This window comes from Zeugodacus cucurbitae, chromosome 2 (assembly GCF_028554725.1).
Source record: "Zeugodacus cucurbitae isolate PBARC_wt_2022May chromosome 2, idZeuCucr1.2, whole genome shotgun sequence".
NCBI classification, from domain to species: Eukaryota; Metazoa; Arthropoda; class Insecta; order Diptera; family Tephritidae; genus Zeugodacus; species Zeugodacus cucurbitae.
In genome coordinates, this window is record NC_071667.1 from 4,841,805 (window position 1) to 4,862,427 (window position 20,623).

Below are 20,623 nucleotides of genomic sequence, written 5' to 3' on the forward strand. Positions count from 1 at the left end.
AATTTGAATATATTATATCTGCATTCAACTGCTATAGCTAAACTTATATAACTTGCTGCAAAGAAATTGTGAAATCTATTTAATTTTCCTTACCACATATTCATGAATTCTTGAAAAATTCTATTCTCGTGCAATTGAACGCGCTTACCGTTTTTTTTTTCTAAATAAATTACTTAGCTCCAGCACGTGTATTTAATTCATAAGTAATAAATTACATTTATTTGTGAAATTGTAAATCGATTATTTAAATTTGTCGCACATTAATAATTTTCGAACTAAATGATTACCTTTCAATATCTCAAATACTTTATTTAAATAAATAATTATGACTAATTGCTAATTTAAGCATACATTAAATTACAGCTAAGCTAATTAACCAGTAAGTGTTGTATGTTTACTTTTAATTAAAGAGAACTTGGCCTGTTGTGGGCCACTACTAATTAAGATTGACCCATTGGTCGAGCGGTATTTTCGCAAATAACCGATCCATGAAGTTGCGTATAACCAGCGTGAGTTTGGTACGTAGCGCGGGCTTCATTTCCTTCAACAGCTCTTGTGCATTGGAATTGATGAAGAGATTCAATGCAGCCTCTGTAAAGAGAAATTAGGTAATCAGTTTTTTTGTTACTGTAATCAAATACTTATGTTAGATAGAAAAAAAAAAATAAATTTTTTAAATTTTATTTTGTGTTTACAAAAATTTCATACACCCAACCTCACATCTAGACTTGGAGTATACTCACGTATCACTGTGTTGCCATTAGCAATATTATCCACACCCATTTTTATTTCTTTTACATTGAAATCCATTTTAACCTGATCGGCTGTTAGGTATGTGCGTCCATCGTCAGCCAAATTCGGAATGGCTTTGAAGTAAATTTTTGCTTTGACGCCATCTATGGTGAAATTCAATATCGTAAATTAATAGATATATTTTTAAATATTTATGAAATAGTCGATATACTATAATTATAAAGTATATTTGTATAAAACGTGACACTCACCATATTCGCCCCAATAATCACCGGCACCTGAGGCTTTCACCAAAATCAAGACGCCGGTCGAGCGGTATTGCGAACGTACTTTAATGTGTGGAATTTCGCAAGTCAACTGGAATTGTAGTGTCTCCAAATCGGAACTGTAAAAGTGGAAGAGAGAATGGCGTAATATTTAGAAATAATTATAAAACTGATTGAAAATAGTATTATATTTGCATCTAATTGCTAATGTTAAAGTTACATACTCTAATCCAGTTTTTTCATTTCTTTAGTGATTTTTTATGAGCCCAGTCGACTCATATTGGATTCCCTCTGTCGGCTATTTTAGTTTCGGGAATAGTCACAGAATTTCAAATGAACATTGACTGAACTATGGTTATGTTTTCGTGTAATAGACAGATATCCTTTTGTAGAATTCTGTTAGACGTCCTTTTTACAAAAAAATACAGTTATTTTTCTTAATAACTAAGATATTATTCATAATGTACCATTTCGATCTACAGGGTGATTTTTTAAGAGCTTGATAACTTTTTTAAAAAAAAAAACGCATAAAATTTGCAAAATCTCATCGGTTCTTTATTTGAAACGTTAGATTGGTTCATGACATTTACTTTTTGAAGATAATTTCATTTAAATGTTGACCGCGGCTGCGTCTTATGTGGTCCATTCGGAAAGTCCAATTTTGGGCAACTTTTTCGAGCATTTCGGCCGGAATAGCCCGAATTTCTTCGGAAATGTTGTCTTCCAAAGCTGGAATAGTTGCTGGCTTATTTCTGTAGACTTTAGACTTGACGTAGCCCCACAAAAAATAGTCTAAAGGCGTTAAATCGCATGATCTTGGTGGCCAACTTACGGGTCCATTTCTTGAGATGAATTGTTCTCCGAAGTTTTCCCTCAAAATGGCCATAGAATCGCGAGCTGTGTGGCATGTAGCGCCATCTTGTTGAAACCACATGTCAACCAAGTTCAGTTCTTCCATTTTTGGCAACAAAAAGTTTGTTAGCATCGAACGATAGCGATCGCCATTCACCGTAACGTTGCGTCCAACAGCATCTTTGAAAAAATACGGTCCAATGATTCCACCAGCGTACAAACCACACCAAACAGTGCATTTTTCGGGATGCATGGGCAGTTCTTGAACGGCTTCTGGTTGCTCTTCACCCCAAATGCGGCAATTTTGCTTATTTACGTAGCCATTCAACCAGAAATGAGCCTCATCGCTGAACAAAATTTGTCGATAAAAAAGCGGATTTCACATTTCGAACCGAACACTGATTTTGGTAATAAAATTCAATGATTTGCAAGCGTTGCTCGTTAGTAAGTCTATTCATGATGAAATGTCAAAGCATACTGAGCATCTTTCTCTTTGACACCATGTCTGAAATCCCACGTGATCTGTCAAATACTAATGCATGAAAATCCTAACCTCAAAAAAATCACCCGTTATAAGAGATAATTTCGAACCCGTCTTTTTTATAGGGTTATATACAGTTGGGATTTTCAAAAAAATTTCAAGTTGATCCGACGAATATTTTCGAAGTTATAGACACTTTAGTGAAGGCGCGCCGACTGCTGGCGACTGAAAGCTTTCAAAACTTTAAACTCGTTTTTCTCGAAACGGTGTTTTCAAAGTCGGTGAGCAAGATTTCTCAGAAACGGCTGAACCGATCGGTCTGAAATTTTTACACAAGCTTCTTAACTATATTTTTTAGTAATTAATCGAAGGATTTCCCCATCTGATCTTATTTTTTTAAACAATTAAAGACCCGAATTTTGGTCGAAAATCGAACCTTTTGCTTTTAGTAGCCGCCATTTTGTCAAAAAAACAATTTTTCCTTCCTTCCTTCGATCAATCACTAGATTATTTATTATATTAATGAAATTTATTTGGTTTTTGCGTTTTAGATGATCCAGTCCAGAGATATCGTGCTCACCGCAAGCGACCTTTTTTTGCGGACCTCTGCAAAATTGGCAATATCAACGTTCCCGATAATTATTTTTGGCAATAAAAAATATGTGAATATAGTTTAATGTTGTCATAATATACCTGCCAAGTTTCAAATCAATAAACCAAATAGTTTACTTAGAAAAAATTCTTGAAAAATGCCTTTTTTTCGACCTCCTAACTGTATATAACCCCTTAATAATTAAGCAGTGATCAGCCGCCCCAAATCTGGCGATACTTATAAGACTAGCTCTCTAGCTCTAGCGTTGTTTTTGAAAAAATGTATATATATTTTCCTATAGCTCCAAGATGGAACATAGGCTAGATCGGTGTTGAAATACCTTTTGAAACTAATTCCTCTTTATATAACTTTACTTATCTTTTTGCTGTATCGATTTAGTGACTTGAGTGCCTAAAAATTGCCAATAATAAACCAATAGCATCATTAATCTCTTGACAAAAGATCAGGTCAGGGCTAGAAAAATAAAATCCAAGCTATTAGCACTATATTCAAGTGCAGTTGGAATGACTTGAGCTTCACATTATACCATGACCTAAGTCACATTGACTTGGCCTAGTGAATAGCGGCAGCCGCACACCACAGCATACTCAATTCAATGTTTATGCAACCGAACATATATACACGTACGCAAGCAAAAGAAGAGACCGAGAGGTGTCCAAAATTGTCGGCACTGTACTCTTCACCTTGATACAAATTGGCAAAATAGCCGTTTCTTCACATAAGCGCTATGTAAACATTTGCCATACCAACTCACAACACATGGCGGTCGAAACGGTTGCATGCAACCTCGCAAGTCGCACCAAAAAGTGCTAAGCAAATGACAATTTAGCAAATTTCTCAATTGGCTGCCGTCGACGTTGAAACTAAAGGCGCAAACGAGTTAAACTAAACACTTGACGGTTCTAACCTTGACGGCGGCAGCAGAAACACCGGCGTTGCAAGTGTTTTTGTTGCTGCTATTTGTTGGTTGGTTTTTCAGCTGCTTGTTGTTGTGTTTTTGGTGTTCCTATTCACATGTTTTTTTATACTCTCGCAACCTGTTGCACAGAGTATTATAGTTTTGTTCACATAACGGTTGTTTGTGTCACCAAGAAATAAAAGAGTTAGATATGGGGTTATATATATATAAATGATCACGATGACGAGTGGAGTTGAAATCCGGATGCCTGTCCGTCCGTCTGTCCGTCTATCCGTCCGTGCAAGCTGTAACTTGAGCAAAAATTTAGATATCTTAATGAAACTTGGAACACATGTTCCTTAGGACCGTGAGAGGGTGGGCAAAATCGGTCCACTGCCACGCCCACAAAATGGCGAAAACCAAAAACACATAAAGTGTCATAACTAAGCCATAAATAAAGTTATAATAGTAAAATTTGGAATAAAGGATCGCACCAGGAAGGGGCATATTTGGATGTAATTTTTTTGGGGAAGTGGGCGTGGTCCCGCCCCCAAAAAAGCGGTTATTTGTATATATCTCGCAAACCAATGAAGCTATATAAACCAAACTTTCTGCAGTCGTTTTTTTATCCACTTCTTAATACAGTCCAAAAATGAAAGAAATCGGATAATATCCACGCCCACCTCCCATACAAAGGTTAGGTTGAAAATTACTAAAAGTGGGTTAACTCACTAAAGAAACGTCAGAAACACTAAATTTCACATAAGAAGTGGCAGATGGAAGCTGCACTCAGATTTTTTTACAAAATGGAAAATGGGAGTGGCGTCGGCCACTTATGGGTCAAAAACCATATCTCAGGAACTACTCGACCGATTTCAATGAAACTTGGTTTGTAATATGTTGTGAAAATAGCCCAAATCGCTTCACAACCACACCTACTTCCTATATACCAGAACTTTGGAGACGATCTAAATCGTTTACTTTACAATATATAAAGTAAGCACTAGTGAAGATATCGTTGCAAAACTTTGCACAAATACTGTATTTATAGTGTGACAGCCCATTTCTAAAAGTCGCCGAAATCGGACCATAGGTTTTCAAGGCCCCATATATCGAACATGAGGACCTCGGTGCTTCTAACCTAATATTAGGGTTTCCAACTTTCAATGGACTTTATACAATATATATGACGAATATGTGGGTCAAATTGTGTATTATATTATATAAATAAAGTTAAATAAATAAATTGCGAGAGTATAAAATGTTCGGTTACACCCGAACTTAACCCTTCCTTACTTGTTTTTTTTTTGTTTTTATTTTGCGATTTAATTTCTGTGTTTTTACACAAAGTCCACACGAATTGGCAAGCAGCATTTATGTAATTTGCAAGCAACGTCTTTAGCAGCTCACACACACAGATGAGTATATGTGTATGTATGTGTTGCCAGTTTTATAGCACGCATGCGAACGTGTGCAAATGTGTGTACTGGTTTGTGCTCACAAATCATTTTAATGTCTAATTTACTACACGCGACGGTCGTTAATGGCAGCAGGCGCAGCATATAAAATCTGGCCACCGAACTACGGTTAGCGATGGCGTATGATAAACATTATGTATATACTTATGAGTATTGTATGTAAATGTTTACCAATATTTAAGCATATCTATATAGTATGTATATGTATATATGCAGTATGATTGCTATGTAAACTGGCAATAAGGAAAACGCATAGTTTATTGGTGTAGTCAGAACAGTGACCCAGTATGCGGTTAAGCTTTAAGCTTATTATAGAGAGGTTAGAGGGAAACATAGTTTAAAGTTATATTGTGTCAAAATGTAGTTATGCATAAAAGTGACTCTCAAAATTCGAGACTCTGGCTCAGAGTTTCATTTTCCAAGTTATGAAACCGTTGTTGTTTTGATTATATGAACGGATGGCCCCCATATGTACTGTAGACATTTATCGAACCGAGCGTAGTTGAGTGATATAAAAAGCTAAGGTTGAGTTCTCATTCCTGAACAAACACTTACATATATGTAGCTTAACAAACTAAAAAGCTTAAATTTCGAATTTATCTAACAATTATTGGTTGCCATAAGTACTCTGTATATGTAATTAAAATACTCAATTAAATACAATAATCGTAAAATGATATGATACCATACCGATAAGGGCTATGTATGTATATCTACTCGTAGCTACACATTTGACACAAAACTTATGGCAACTTAAAGTCGTTATAATTGATTTGCCACTGGGTTTATGACTGATAGCTTATGTGCTCATTTAATTATAAATTTAATAACCTAAACAAATTAAAGTGCACAAATGTTGTATGACACTAAAATAAACACGATTTATAATTTCTCCGAAATTTTGCGTTCTACTTAAGTTGTCACGGTAATCTAACGACATTTATAGTTTCAACTTCCAGCGATAGCGCGCATAATTTGTTCAATAATAGATAGATTTTGGCCGTAATAGAATTGTGATGTGTGTAATCAAATAATTCTATGATTAGCAAGTAGGTTGTTAATGAATATTTTTTGCCACCAAATTAAGCCCTTTAATTTCATTACGTAATATTTACATTAGCGTTATCTCAATTTGTATTATTAAAACAGTATTATTTATAGTTGATAGCAGTACTAAAAAAAAAATCTTGTGACTAATAGTTTCAAGTGCTTTGTTGAATTCTCTGTTGCTTAAAGTTTATTGCATATTTAATTTATTAGATATTTAATTAAATTCCCGATGTCCACTTAATAATAAATTAAATAAAAAACTTTAATATGCATGTATATTTGTAACCCCGGTTTCCCTACAATTTGAAATCGATTACGCAACTTCCTCTTTATGCAATGCTAGTTGATTTTCCCTATATAATCTTTTGAAAATTATATGTTTACCGCTTGAGAACACGCAAAATCAAAATGAATTTTGTAAAACATTCGAAACACTGGCTAATCGCCTTTAGCACAAAATGCAGAACCAAATAAATATTATGCCTGGTCAGAAATTAAATGTTAATTAATGCAAGTGAAACACGTAATTACTAATTGTTGGTGACAAGTTAAGCGAAAATTAAATTGCACTTACAAATAAAAAAATGAATTAAAAATAAAGTGAGTGGAAACAACATTACGTTTAGACTGTGAGTAGTAACAAAACATTATACTAAATGCCTTTCGGTAGGGCTAAAAGTTAGGGTTGTTCAAATCGGATTTTTTTTATTTTTTTATTTCGACGGTGACAGCCTTAGTGATGCAAAATTTGACAGAAAACAAGTTAGGTCGTTTGGGTATTTTTTAAAAAGAAACCAATATGCGACACACCTAATATGTAAAGAAATAATATCAATTACACCGGTCAACAAAAAAAAAAATATTTTTTTTGGTTTCTGTTCTCATGCTTGGATTCTGATTCTAGACATTGAAAAACACTTAAATATTAATCTTTAGTTCTTTAAGTTTGCTTTGGGCTGATATACTTCGATAAGTATATTTTAATTTAGTTCATAAATCAAAGATGGCAGCACTTTGATTAACCCGAAAGTAAACAGTATTATTATTTGTAAGAGGCACAGTAGTGAATGTTAACCTGTTTATTATAGCTGTAACAACAATATTAGTGTATTACACAGTTAAAAAATGGCATCAACTCAGTGTAAAAATGATGTTGATTCATTCTGTTTTATTTGCGGTGAATTTATTAAAATTAGAAGTAAAACAAGTAAGGAAGGGCTAAGTTCGGGTGTAACCGAACATTTTATACTCTCGCAATTTATTTATTTAACTTTATTTATATTATATAATACACAATTTGACCCACATATTCGTCATATATATTGTATAGAGTCCATTGAAAGTTAGAAACCCTAATATTAGGTTAGAAGTACCGAGGTCCCCATGTTCGCTATATGGGGCCTTGACAACCTATGGTCCGATTTCGGTGATTTTTAGAATGGGGCTGCCACACTATAAACGTAGTATTTCAGCAAAGTTCTGCACCAATATTTTCACTAGTGCTTACTTTATACATTGTAAAGTTAACGATTCAGATCGTCTTCAAAGTTCTGGTATATAGGAAGTAGGCGTGATTGTGAAGCGATTTGGCCTATTTTCACAACATATCATTGGGATGTAAGGAAACTATTACAAACCAAGTTTCATTGAAATCGGTCGAGTAGTTCCTGAGATATGGTTTTTGACCCATAAGTGGGCGACGCCACGCCCACTTTCCATTTTGTAAAAAAATCTGAGTGTGGCTTCTATCTGCCATTTCCTATGTGTAATTTAGTGTTTCTGACGTTTTTGGTTAGTGAACTAACCCACTTTTAGTAATTTTCAGCCTAACCTTTGTATGGGAGGGGGGCGTGGTTATTATCCGATTTCTGTCATTTCTGGACTGTATAAGGAAATGGCTGAAAAAAGACTGTAGAAAGTCTGGTTTATATAGCTCTATTGGTTTGCGAGATATATACCAAAAACTTAGTAGGGGGCGGGGCCACGCCCACTTCCCCAAAAAAATTATATCCAAATATGCCTCTTCATAGTGAGATCCTTCATACCAAATTTTATTTCCATAGCTTTATTTATGGCTTAGTTATGGCACTTTATGTGTTTTCGGTTTTCGCCATTTTGTGGGCGTGGCAGTGGTCCGATTTTGCTGATTTTCGAACTTAACCTTCTTATGGTGCCAAGGAACACGTGTTCCAAGTTTCATTAAGATATCTCAATTTTTACTCAAGTTACAGCTTGCACGGACGGACGGACATCCGGATTTGAACTTTTCTCGTCACCCTGATTATTTTGATATATATAACCCTACATCTAACTCGTCTAGTTTTAGGACTTACAACCAACCGTTATGTGGACAAAACTATAATACTCTCGTAGCAACTTTGTTGCGAGAGTATAAAAATTGCTTTATCAACAAATTTGAAACTTTGCGAAGTCTATGAAGCCTATTTTAACCTAAAAGTCAGTAATCAAAATAATCTATAGTGAAATTGTAGAAAAAATATAAAAATCAGTAATTTTTGATTAAAAATCGCTTTAATTTCTACGAAAGCAAACTTTAACCGGAAAAAAAAAATTTCCTTATTTTCGTCATAGGAGAAACTAAAATTTAATATGTAGATGTCAGATCCGAAAATCGTGTTGACCGGTGTTATTCCTTCATGGTTAAAGGGAACCGAGTTAGTCAATGAACGGAATAAAAATTTAAAATTTCAAGTTAGAAATGAGAAATACAATTAAAGATACTTATATTTTCTAAATTTGGTTTCAGTGTTTCTTTTTTACTCACCGCACATTGGTTACCGTTATATTACTAACACCATATGCTTGTATATTACGGAATAGCGCACGATAACCATCCGGTCCGCTGCCAAGCACAATACCAATCTCATCAATGACAACTGGTTCGATCTAGGAGTACATAAGGACATACATAAAACAACAATGCTTTCGTGCCTATAACATCCCGTTACTCACATCATAGATATCCAGCTCTGGTACGCCCTGCCGCAAGTAGTGCACCAATTTATTGCCACTGTCGCGCAAGCATTCATTAACGTATTCCTCATCGCGCGGGCATTGTTGTAGGAAATAGGCTGAAAGCGGAGAAAAACAAAAAACAAAGTTCTAATAAAAACCAATTGATGAAATAATATAGCAAAGTGCAGCACCGTTTAATTGATGTTTTGACGATGCAAAATAACTGTTATGTGCACTAAAATGCAAACACGAAATACATTTGCATTCGCAGAAATATACAAATACATGCGATAACAACAACAAAAAGATGTGCTATACCATATTAGTAGCAATAGAAAATCATATATGCACTTAATTGAAAAACGATTAAAATCAAAAGCAATAAATACGAAGTGCCTACAAATGTTAAGCACCTCATAACATGATTCGCTTTTTACGTTGTTTTTTAAGCAAGTAAGCGTTTTCTTTCAATTAAGCAATTTGTGTGCAGTGAATGAGCTTTTCAGTTTTATTCTGGCAATTTTCTGCAGGTTTATTACATAGTTGAGAGTTACCAGTTTTATTACTTCATTCGTATGTAATAGTATTTTTTATTCCGAATAATGACACAACGTTTTCCTGCAACTAAACAACTGACGACTCGCAGTTCTATTAATACTTTTAAAAACCATTTACATATAGTTTTTAATGCTGTCTAAAATTGTCTAAAATTTCATTGAAAATATATCAAACTGCTTTGGCAGTTATTGGAAAGTAGCAGACCGTTCCGGCTTCGCATGTTTAAACAAACATTTCAAAAGCTATACGTTTTTATACTCTTATACACACTCTCTCAAACATATGTATGTACTTTCCCGTTTCTTGCGTGGGTTCATATAAAAAAAGTAAAATGAGGAAAATTCGAACATCCCTACTAATATTATAAATGCGAATGTAAGTTTGTTTGTTACTGTTTAAATGAGTCTGGCTCAACCCCCAACTGTAACATTCATCCACACTCACTAAGCATCAACATACCACACTGGCACACAACATTTATCCAAATCCACACCACTGATACATAACATTCACCACACTCACCACAGAACAGAAGAAAACTGTCACATCAACACACCCACACACATAACAACACCGTACACCACACAAAAGGGAATAGAAAGGATCGTCAATGATACCCGCGATTTCTTCTTTTTCGACCTGCGTTCCGATTCACGTATCTTCATTCGTTTTTCACCATCCATCCGCAGCAAGCAGTTGATTAAATCGACAACCTTTGTATAAAACTAACATTTAAAATATAAAATTAGCTAAACCATATAAAATCGAATAAAGACAAATATTATAAATTGTATTAGCACAATATACGTCTTTCATTGTTTTTCGGACATATGTACATATATGGATATTAACAGAGTGCGTCCAAAACTAGTGAGAGGCTATGCACCCTATTATTCATGGTCCTTCGAGCCTTACTGAAAGGCACTATTGGTGATACTACCAAAAAATCAAATAAAATACATACACATTAAAATCATAAAATGCGGTGACAAAAATTCGGAAATACAAAAAGAAAAGTAAAAAATAATTGCAGTGAACGGAATATATATTCTTATAAAATAAATGTGCAGTGACTAACACAATAATAAAATATACAACTGCGCAAAATATTTAAATAAAACAACAACTTTTGTTGCGAGAGTATAAATATACACAATCATATAAGTATACAAACTTATAACAAAAAGAAAGAAACAGTGCAAAACAAGTATGCAATATAAGTATCACTCGTCCAGAAGAAAAATAAATAAAAAACAAACATAAATACAAAAACAAACGGGCGGTAAACTAAGCACTAAACATTAACATAACATAATCAACATAATGTGAATGTAACAAAAACGGGCTCGAAAATAACAACAACAATATACACACCTCCAGCTGCATTATAACAGAAACAAAGCACAGCGAGCAACAGAACAGCTGGCAGCCTGTAGAATAGGAGCAAATAAATTGGATCGGAAAACGCAATATAAACTCACAATCTATACACATTCCCATACCTCTTTAAGCGGTATAAATTGAGTTGTATCGATTCCAGATTTTATTTATTTATATGCAAAAATTCGGCTTAGATAAAATAACATCTGTAACCAAAAACCATTTAAACGGCTATAATTTATGATTATAATTGACGGTAAAAATCAAAATACCGATATAAAAAAGAGATACACGACTTACAAAATATATACAAACTTACATACATATATACACCACAAATTGCCAATGCGCTTACATTTGTATATAAATATACATAACACATATAAAAAACATATTCAAGTATATAAATATGCACATGGACACTTGCAATATGTTCCGGCGATACGCCTTCAGCTTCTGAAAGCAGTAAGCTGCATAGTAACCAATAAGTAATGAAAAGGTGCAGTGGATAAAATAACCGCATATTACCTAATCCGTTTTCACGCTCTTCTTATCGCGCAAACATACTAACATTTATACTACATATAATCTGTCTATTCCTCAACACCCTACAAACATTTTTAAACATGTTTAATGAAAAACAAGCCGGATTGCACAAACCATATTATATTTTCTTAAATATATGCACATACATGCACACATATGTAAAAAAGCCATTGATCTCTATCACGAGCTCTCATACGCGCAACAACATACATTAGTGCATACACAAGGACAGTCGAATAAGTCCATAATAAGTAATCCAAAAGTAATAATGCAATGTAAAAAAGCCATTGATCTCTATCACGAGCTCTCATACGCGCAACAACATACATTAGTGCATACACAAGGACAGTCGAATAAGTCCGTAACGAATAATCCATTCAAACTAACACAAAAATTACCATATATTGTCGATCAACTTGACGACCAATTCGGATCACAGTCTTGGCGCAACACAAGCCTTAGTAGCCTTGTAGGTACGCTATAACAACTACAGCGACTGCTAGGCTAAAACATTCGCCTAGGGGGGCCGGGATGTTTAAATGAGTCTGGCTCAACCCCCAACTGTAACATTCATCCACACTCACTAAGCATCAACATACCACACTGGCACACAACATTTATCCAAATCCACACCACTGATACATAACATTCACCACACTCACCACAGAACAGAAGAAAACTGTCACATCAACACACCCACACACATAACAACACCGTACACCACACAAAAGGGAATAGAAAGGATCGTCAATGATACCCGCGATTTCTTCTTTTTCGACCTGCGTTCCGATTCACGTATCTTCATTCGTTTTTCACCATCCATCCGCAGCAAGCAGTTGATTAAATCGACAACCTTTGTATAAAACTAACATTTAAAATATAAAATTAGCTAAACCATATAAAATCGAATAAAGACAAATATTATAAATTGTATTAGCACAATATACGTCTTTCATTGTTTTTCGGACATATGTACATATATGGATATTAACAGAGTGCGTCCAAAACTAGTGAGAGGCTATGCACCCTATTATTCAGTTACGCTTTCACGCAAAAACTACTAAACCGATCATCATGAAACTTTGTACATATACTCTTGAAGGTACTAGAAGCAACATAGGGTACTTTATATTAAAAAAAAAATTTACGAAAAGTAAAACAATTGTTTCTCAAAAAATCGTCAAATGCAAAGTGTATTCAACAAAGTGCACCAGGTATATGACATATCACAATTTTTTACCCGAATGTGACATGTTTGTTGCCATTGATTTAACCCATACATTTATTCAAAAATTCAAATTTCGAAATTCAAAAGTAAACAAATTTCAAACCAAAAAAAAATATTTTTAAATGAATAAAAGAAAATGCCGAATACTTTCTGCTTAGGCAAAACAACTCATGGAAGCAATTTACTAAGGTTTTGTGCTCCAACTGACAAATTGAAAACAATTTTATCAATATATATTATATTGTTAAAGTTAAAAAAGGCGGGTTAATGTAAACAAATACATGTATTGTTTACTATTTTATTGTCAAAAGCGGGTATGTTAAATACTTAGTTCACTTTGTTGAATACACTTTGGTCAAATGTAGCTACTTCAGTAATGAAGTTTTACAGTCATGAAGTTTCAACCCTGAATACTGTAATACCGTCCCATTGTATGGCGGTAACGAAAATATCTAATTTAATTGAATATAGTTTCAACTGTTTATAATATTTCTATATTTATTGTGACTTTCTTCTGTCGTTACATGTAGTATAAAACTATTCCAATTTTTGAGGTTATCCGTAATTTTTGTGGTTAGCTGTTACTTTATTATTTTAGATCTTACTCGCTGATGTTAATTTTTACTCTGCTTTTTTTAAATGCCTCGAAAGCGGAAATCTGGTCTATCCAAAAATTCATTCAAATCAAGAAACTTCGGCTCACGCAGAGCTGAGAAGACAACAACAAGCAGAGCGACAAAGAGTTTTGAGGTCAGCTGAAACGCCTCTTCAGGCACGAGTTCGTTTAGAAAGACAAGCTGCACTGCAGACAACTAGAAGAGCGATAGAAACACCAGAACAATCGGTAGTGGTGGACTCTTCTTTCTCGATGCACCAGGAGTAACTGGAAAAACGTTTTTACTTAACTTATTATTAATGTCCGTCAGAAAAGACCAAAAAGTAGCAGTTGCCGTAGCTTCGTCAGGTATTGCCGTGATGCTATTAAACGGCGGTCGTTCGGCACATTCCGTTTTAAAATTACCATTGAATTTGGCATAGGAAGATTCGCCCATTTGTAATTTTAGTAAAAATAGTTCACGAGGTAGAGTGCTGCGAGAATGCAAGCTTTTAGCAACAACATTTGTATAGTGATCAGTGGTTGTGTGCAAGAGCAATATTAGCACCAAGAAATGAAATCGTTAATAGGATCAACACTGACATTTTAAAGGAGGTTCAGGGAGAAATGAAGGAATATTTGTCAATGGATACAATTATGGATACGGAACTAAGTAGTTCATATCCTGTGGAGTTTTTAAATTCACTTGAACTATCGGGTGTACCGTCACATAAACTTAAATTGAAACTAAGCATATATTAAAGTGTTGAAACTTCTGTCTGTAGTAATTTTTAAAAATTGTTGATCTCAGCCAAACAATCAAATTTAGTTATCATATTGACTCATTTCTATTATTATACCCTTACCCTTTATCTCTCATACTTATTTAATACCTCCACTGCGGGCGAAGCCGCGGGTAAAAAGCTAGTGAAATTATATTTTATTTGTAATGATTTAAAACCTGATTACTACCTCTAGTCTTTGATATCCATTGTCTTTATCCCTTGTCTTATGAAGGCGTTGGGAACGCTCAGAGTACGACTCCCTAGTGCGAGCTTGTATATATCTAATATTTTGTTATTCAAGCCACTGCATACGCTCCATACTCAAGCGCTTACTTGAGCGCTTTTGAAATTTTGTTCAACAAGCAGATGCGAGCGCTTGTTACTTGACTCCCTGGCACGCGAAGGGAATGACGTGCAATACGATTTTCAGTTTCAGATTAAGATTCTCCAACACGGAGTCATTTTGATACCCTCACCTGGGCACTATTTCCAGAAAGTTGATATTCTATAATAATAAATATAGCGTATGTTACTCGGGGTGAATGTATCTTTCCAATAGTGAATGAATTTTTGAAATCGGCGCAGTAGTTTTTGAGTTTATTCATAACAAACATACATACAAATATTTCCTCTTTATAATAGTAGTACATATAGATTTAACCCTTTCAATCCGAACGGGTCCTATGTGTCCCGGTGTATTTTCAAAGATGCCTAGCGTAGAAAATAAGTGGTTAAAAAAGTTTGAATTATTACCTTTTCGTAGCTTATACTATTCTTAACGGTATTCGTTTACATTCATGGTATTTTTATCGTTGCCAAAATAGAACGAATGGTTGGACGCGTATTTCAGCATTAAGTACTGATCGGAATAAATATGTCCCATCAAAAAATACTGACGGGACATATTTGTCCCAACCCCTCCATCCGCCTTTGAATCATTGAAATATAACAGAAAATATGTTTTTCCTATACCTGTCAGCTCGATTAATTATGCGAAATAAGTTTTATTTACTTCAACGGCTTTTCGGATCGAAAGGGTTAAGCGAATTATCATAAATATATATTGTCTATATAGAAATATTTCACTAAAAATTTTGTGTTTTTACGATTAAGGGTTCTTTGAAAATATTGTAAAAGTGTTCTGGAAGATTTACTTTCTTGACAAATATTAAACTATTTAGAGAGCAGATCTACACACCTCTTATGTATATATGTATGTATCTAATACATTTCGATTGATGTTTTAGGTATTAAGAGTGTTCTTATCTTCATCGAGCGTTCTAATTCCAAAATGCTTGAAGTGTTTGTATAAATAACATGAAGTAAAGTGACAAAAAGAATTGCTTGCAAAAGAAGCTCTAACGAGTTATTGCTTAGTTCTTTTTTCATAGTTAGTCTATGCCATAAAATGAAATTAACTGATGAAACAGGGTCAGCGACCATTGGTACAACCATTTATTATTTGGACCATATATTATGTTATTATTAGGAGGATTTGGGTTTAAACAATGCTCTTAAGTATAGGCCCTTTTCTACAACTTGAATCTTTGAGTGCAGTCTCGCTATAGATTTATTGTACGTGTTTGTCACACAAGTATTCGAAATAAAACACGTGCCCTTCCACACAACTATATTCTTAGTTCTACAATTAGACATAATGACTGACAAGTGCATGAAGGTTATAGGTGTGCTAGGCAAATGAACTGTAATTAGGTGTTGCAGTGCAGAAGTGTGGTGCCTCACTTTCTCTTACTGATCCGTTTGTTGTGATTGCAACGATAATTGTGAAAAATAACCGTATATTAACCGTGATTATATTATTTGAATTTTTCAAGCAAGTGTTTTTATACCATAATACCTTACGAAACTCAAAATTTGTATTATGTGCATCAATATATTTTATTAAATTTGTTATATTAAAACTAAAAAAAAAAAAAATATTTACAGAATTTTCATTAAAACATAAATTTTTCAAAAAGCTGTAAAATATAGATTTATACACAGTTTTATTTATTTAGATCGCAAAGAGTTTTATGTGCATACGTTAAAACACGTATTCTGTAATTTTGTTGGTTGCAGTTTGCTATTATTTGGCTTCGGACGTCTGTATCCATGCCTGTTTTACATGATTTATGCAATCCATAAGTGTAATATTATATTTTTTGTTCGTCTCCATACGACATATAGAAACTCTTTTAAAATTCTACGTTGATAAAAAGATTTTAAATTTTGTATCATGCTCTGGTCGAAAAGTTCGATTTATGGAAGGAAATTTGTATGGAATTTGCCTTCTATTGCCACTTCAGCCACGAACCAAAATCAAGCTCTACAAGTCGCTTATCATTCCCGTCCTGCTTTACGGTGCAGAAGCTTGGACAATGTCAACATCAGATGAGACGACACTAGGAGTTTTCGAGAGGAAAATTTTGCGCAAGATTTATGGTCCTCAGAACATTGTCAACGGCGAATACCGCAGACAATGGAACGATGAGCTGTACGAGTTATACGACGACATTGACATAGTTCAGCGAATAAAAAGACAGCGGCTACGCTGGCTAGGTCATGTTGTCCGAATGGACGAAAACGCTCCAGCCCTGAAAGTGTTCGATGCAGTACCCGCCGGAGGAAGCCGAGGAAGGGGAAGCCCTCCACTCCGTTGGAGGGACCAGGTGGAGAGCGACCTGGTTACACTTGGGATCACCAACTGGCGCCGAACTGCGAAGGAGAGAGAAAGGTGGCGCACTATCGTCGATTCGGCTATAACCGGCTAAACGGTTGCAACGCCAATCACATACATTGCCACTTCAAGAGTTCTAGTTATGGGGAACTTCGGTTAAAGAAATTCGAGTTACGGAAGGAAATTTGTGCGAAAATTGGTTTCTAAGCGCTATTGCCTACTCAAAAGTTCAAGTTATGGAGAACTTCGAGTTATGTAAGTTCCACTGTACTGAAATTTTTAGGTGTCGAAAAAAATTTAATTTTTAATTTTTATAATATACTGCAAATAAAAATAATAAATTTCATCCTTTAAACTATTCAGTTTCATGAAAATAGATTAGAAATCGTTTGTTTAACACTTACGTTGCACATCGTCCTGCGCGTTTGTGGAAATCCAACTGATTAATGTTAAAATCGCAACCAAACCGAGTTTAAACATATTTATTGATTTTATTTTCAACGCGCGGAAAGTAAAAGTGTTAGATCTTTTATGAAAAGAAACGAAACACACACGCACAAAATAGTTAACACCTGCTAAAGACTGATCCTAATTAACACCGTCTTTACAGTTAGTATGAGTGACTGTGGTCTCTGTGGCGATCGCTGCCAGCGAAAGTGCAATAAAACGTAACTGACGTGCGTCCAACAGAATTTAAGTAACAAACAATTTCACTTTGAGCAACGAAAACGCGCCGTTTCTTCGAACTTCGAAGGCCAACAGACAACAGACAGCGACAGCAACAAAAAATATCACTGGAATGCCAACAGCACGAAAATTAGGTCAAGACTTGAAAATTCACCCGTAACGCACAGCCAAGAATATATAAGTATGCTTTAAGCGCGCTCTTTAAGTTAATCGAACGCTAAAATTTATGTGAAGAAACACACACAGACACGGGAGTGGCGCTTCTAATTTGACTTTTTGTACCGTGAACTCTTTTACTTTATTAATTTTTATTGTGTTCTTTTTGCTTTTCTGCGTCGTTGGAGCTTCGCGGTAGCGTACAACTTTCACGCGGTTTCGGCCACAAATGAGCTCAAACTCTGTCGGCCAAGGTGTTTTAACCAGGCTGTGTTGCCAGAAGTGCTGAGGCAAAAGTGTCCATGTCTTATGTGTGCGAACGACAGCAGCAGAAGAAGAAAGAAATGAAGAAAGCCAAAATGAAAAAGCAATAAAGTGCGCGAGCAGAGAAAGCAAATTTGTATGCTGCAGTGTGGTAACACAAACAAGCAAGAATTTACACATACTCATACATACATACAAATGTATGTGCTTGTGTTGGTATTGTCATCAGAGTTTACCAACAAGTTAGAATTAAGCCAGAAGAGCCGAAAGCGTAGAGCACAGAAATGTTGAAAGCAAGCAAAGAATGGTTGTAACAACCTATGGACCTCGATGTACATATATTTAGACATTAAGTATAGCTGTCTAACCACTTTTATACCAATGCAAGCAAAAATATAATGATAATAAAGCCTTCACCCAGCACATAGCATAGCATAACTGTGCACATCTTTACTCATAATAGGAACAACAACAGCTGCTTTCATAATAATAGTCTACAGCAGCACAACAACAACAATAATAACAGATGTAATTCTTAACTTATACGCGCAAATCTACCTTCAATACATCGTCTCTGCCTCCAAAGTGTATGTATGAAAAGAACTCACACCAGCACAGTAGATTATACATAATAACTTGATTCGAGACAAAGAGCCGTGGAATGGGAGTTCCCTCTCAGAATTCATGCCATAATAATTAAGCGTGTATGGTATGCAGCAAAAACTACATATCTGTTTGTAAGAAGTGGTGTCAACAAAACACTAAAATAATAACTATAAGTACGAAATTCGTTATACCGTTAGTGGTGGTACTTTGATAGCATTTCTTAAAAAAATTAAAAAACAATCTGCTAAGAGTTACCGAATTTGTGGTTATCAACAAGGTATCAGTAGACATACTGCTTCGAAGTGTGGCCTACTTCAGAGAGGTGTGTATTCATCCCCAGTTCGAAGTGGCACCACTCGCCTTGGATTCAATGACAACACACGCTTAGCAGCTTCGAACTATCCGACTTGTATATGTACCCAGTTACAGCAGAATCGCTGGAAACTGCAGAGCGGACCATTTTGCAAGAGAGGGTACTCTATCAACATTGGCGTCGTAGTGACGCCACACGCTTGTTGCCAAAGCTGCTTGGAAGAAGGCGAAGAGAAATCATCTAAGCACTTTCTTCTTCAATGTCCAGCACACCCAAGCCAAAGGTTAAAACACCTCGGTAGGCATAGCTTCGGCGAACCAGCGAAGTGACTGCAATCCATATTAGCCGACTTAAGTACTTTGTATCATAATAGAGTCAAAGCGTTTTGTCGAATCATGAGGCTGTTGGCGATCCGTTAGGAGTATTTGGGTGCCACAGTTGCGGAGATCTACACCTTGACCTAACCTAACCTGGATACAAATATATTTCGTTTTTTTAGGAATAGTATACATAATTTTGCAATAGTTTCAGTACAATTGAAAATAAGTGCACTGAAATTACTCAATGAGTAATGAGATCTGTGAAAAAAATTGGAATTTTAATATAACTTCCCTGAAATTCATTGCACCACGCTTCACGGTATAAGTTAGTGTTTTTATTTATGTCCTACAGTAATGTTAATGACGGTCTTTATGAGGAATGTTGTGCACATGCAATTCAATGTCACTCGTTGTTGCAGGGCACTTACCTTTTGCCGCTTTCTTCCATCGCGCTGCCACAGCCCGCAATGCTGTCATAATTACCTGTGCATGCACAGAAATAGTAATAACCCTAACCGAGTACATGCATATCTACTCATAAATGCTCAAGCGGTGGGCCCAAGCCAAATGACCTTTATACAAATCAGTTACATGTGACACACATGCGATTATTTTCACATGAAGAAGACACGCAAGATAAGCTCTACTTAAATAAACATTAAAGAAAAAGTGGTGTTGGATTGAAAAATCCTTTAAATTGTTTATAAATATGCAAATTTATGGCGTAAATTCTTTCTTTTCTGTTTTGGTATTTGCAAATATGGAACTTTCGTTACAATGAACTTGATATTATTGTTGTCTACAGTTGCATTTGTCATAAAAAAATTACGTGCCAATAATTTATTTGTCACTTCCAAAATCAGTTTGGCTTTGTCCCATGTCACTGCACTCTTGATTATGACATTTTGAATGAGACATCACCAATTATCTGTGGAATAAGCTAATACAAAAGGTAATTGTGCAAAAATTCCAAAGTTATGTTGTCGCTTGTATTGCATATTAATTTCATGCCTACATACATATGTAGTTTCCCGCCTAATTAAATGGTCACCACTGTAGCGTGTGTGCTTTACAATATATTGCATACTTTCAGGCTGCATGGCTGATTTTACAGTGGTGGTTTAAATAAATTGAATGATGA

General features: G+C 35.1%; 1 protein-coding gene and 1 long non-coding RNA gene across 2 annotated transcripts; both read right to left on the bottom strand.

Moving 5' to 3' along the window:
• Nucleotides 1-187: 187 nt before the first annotated feature.
• On the bottom strand, nt 188-18,257 carry LOC105218380 (protein takeout). Its single transcript, XM_011193929.3, has 6 exons — nt 17,541-18,257; nt 9,365-9,483; nt 9,177-9,298; nt 1,005-1,138; nt 744-896; nt 188-591 (listed from the first exon to the last, which is right to left on the bottom strand). The coding sequence occupies exons 1-6, from the start codon at nt 17,614-17,616 to the stop codon at nt 437-439; spliced, it is 759 nt and encodes a 252-aa protein (XP_011192231.2). The 5' UTR covers nt 17,617-18,257; the 3' UTR covers nt 188-436.
• On the bottom strand, nt 10,594-11,829 carry LOC128920141 (uncharacterized). Its single transcript, XR_008470261.1, has 2 exons — nt 11,625-11,829; nt 10,594-11,511 (listed from the first exon to the last, which is right to left on the bottom strand). It is a non-coding gene; the product is annotated as an uncharacterized LOC128920141 (long non-coding RNA).
• Nucleotides 18,258-20,623: the final 2,366 nt, after the last annotated feature.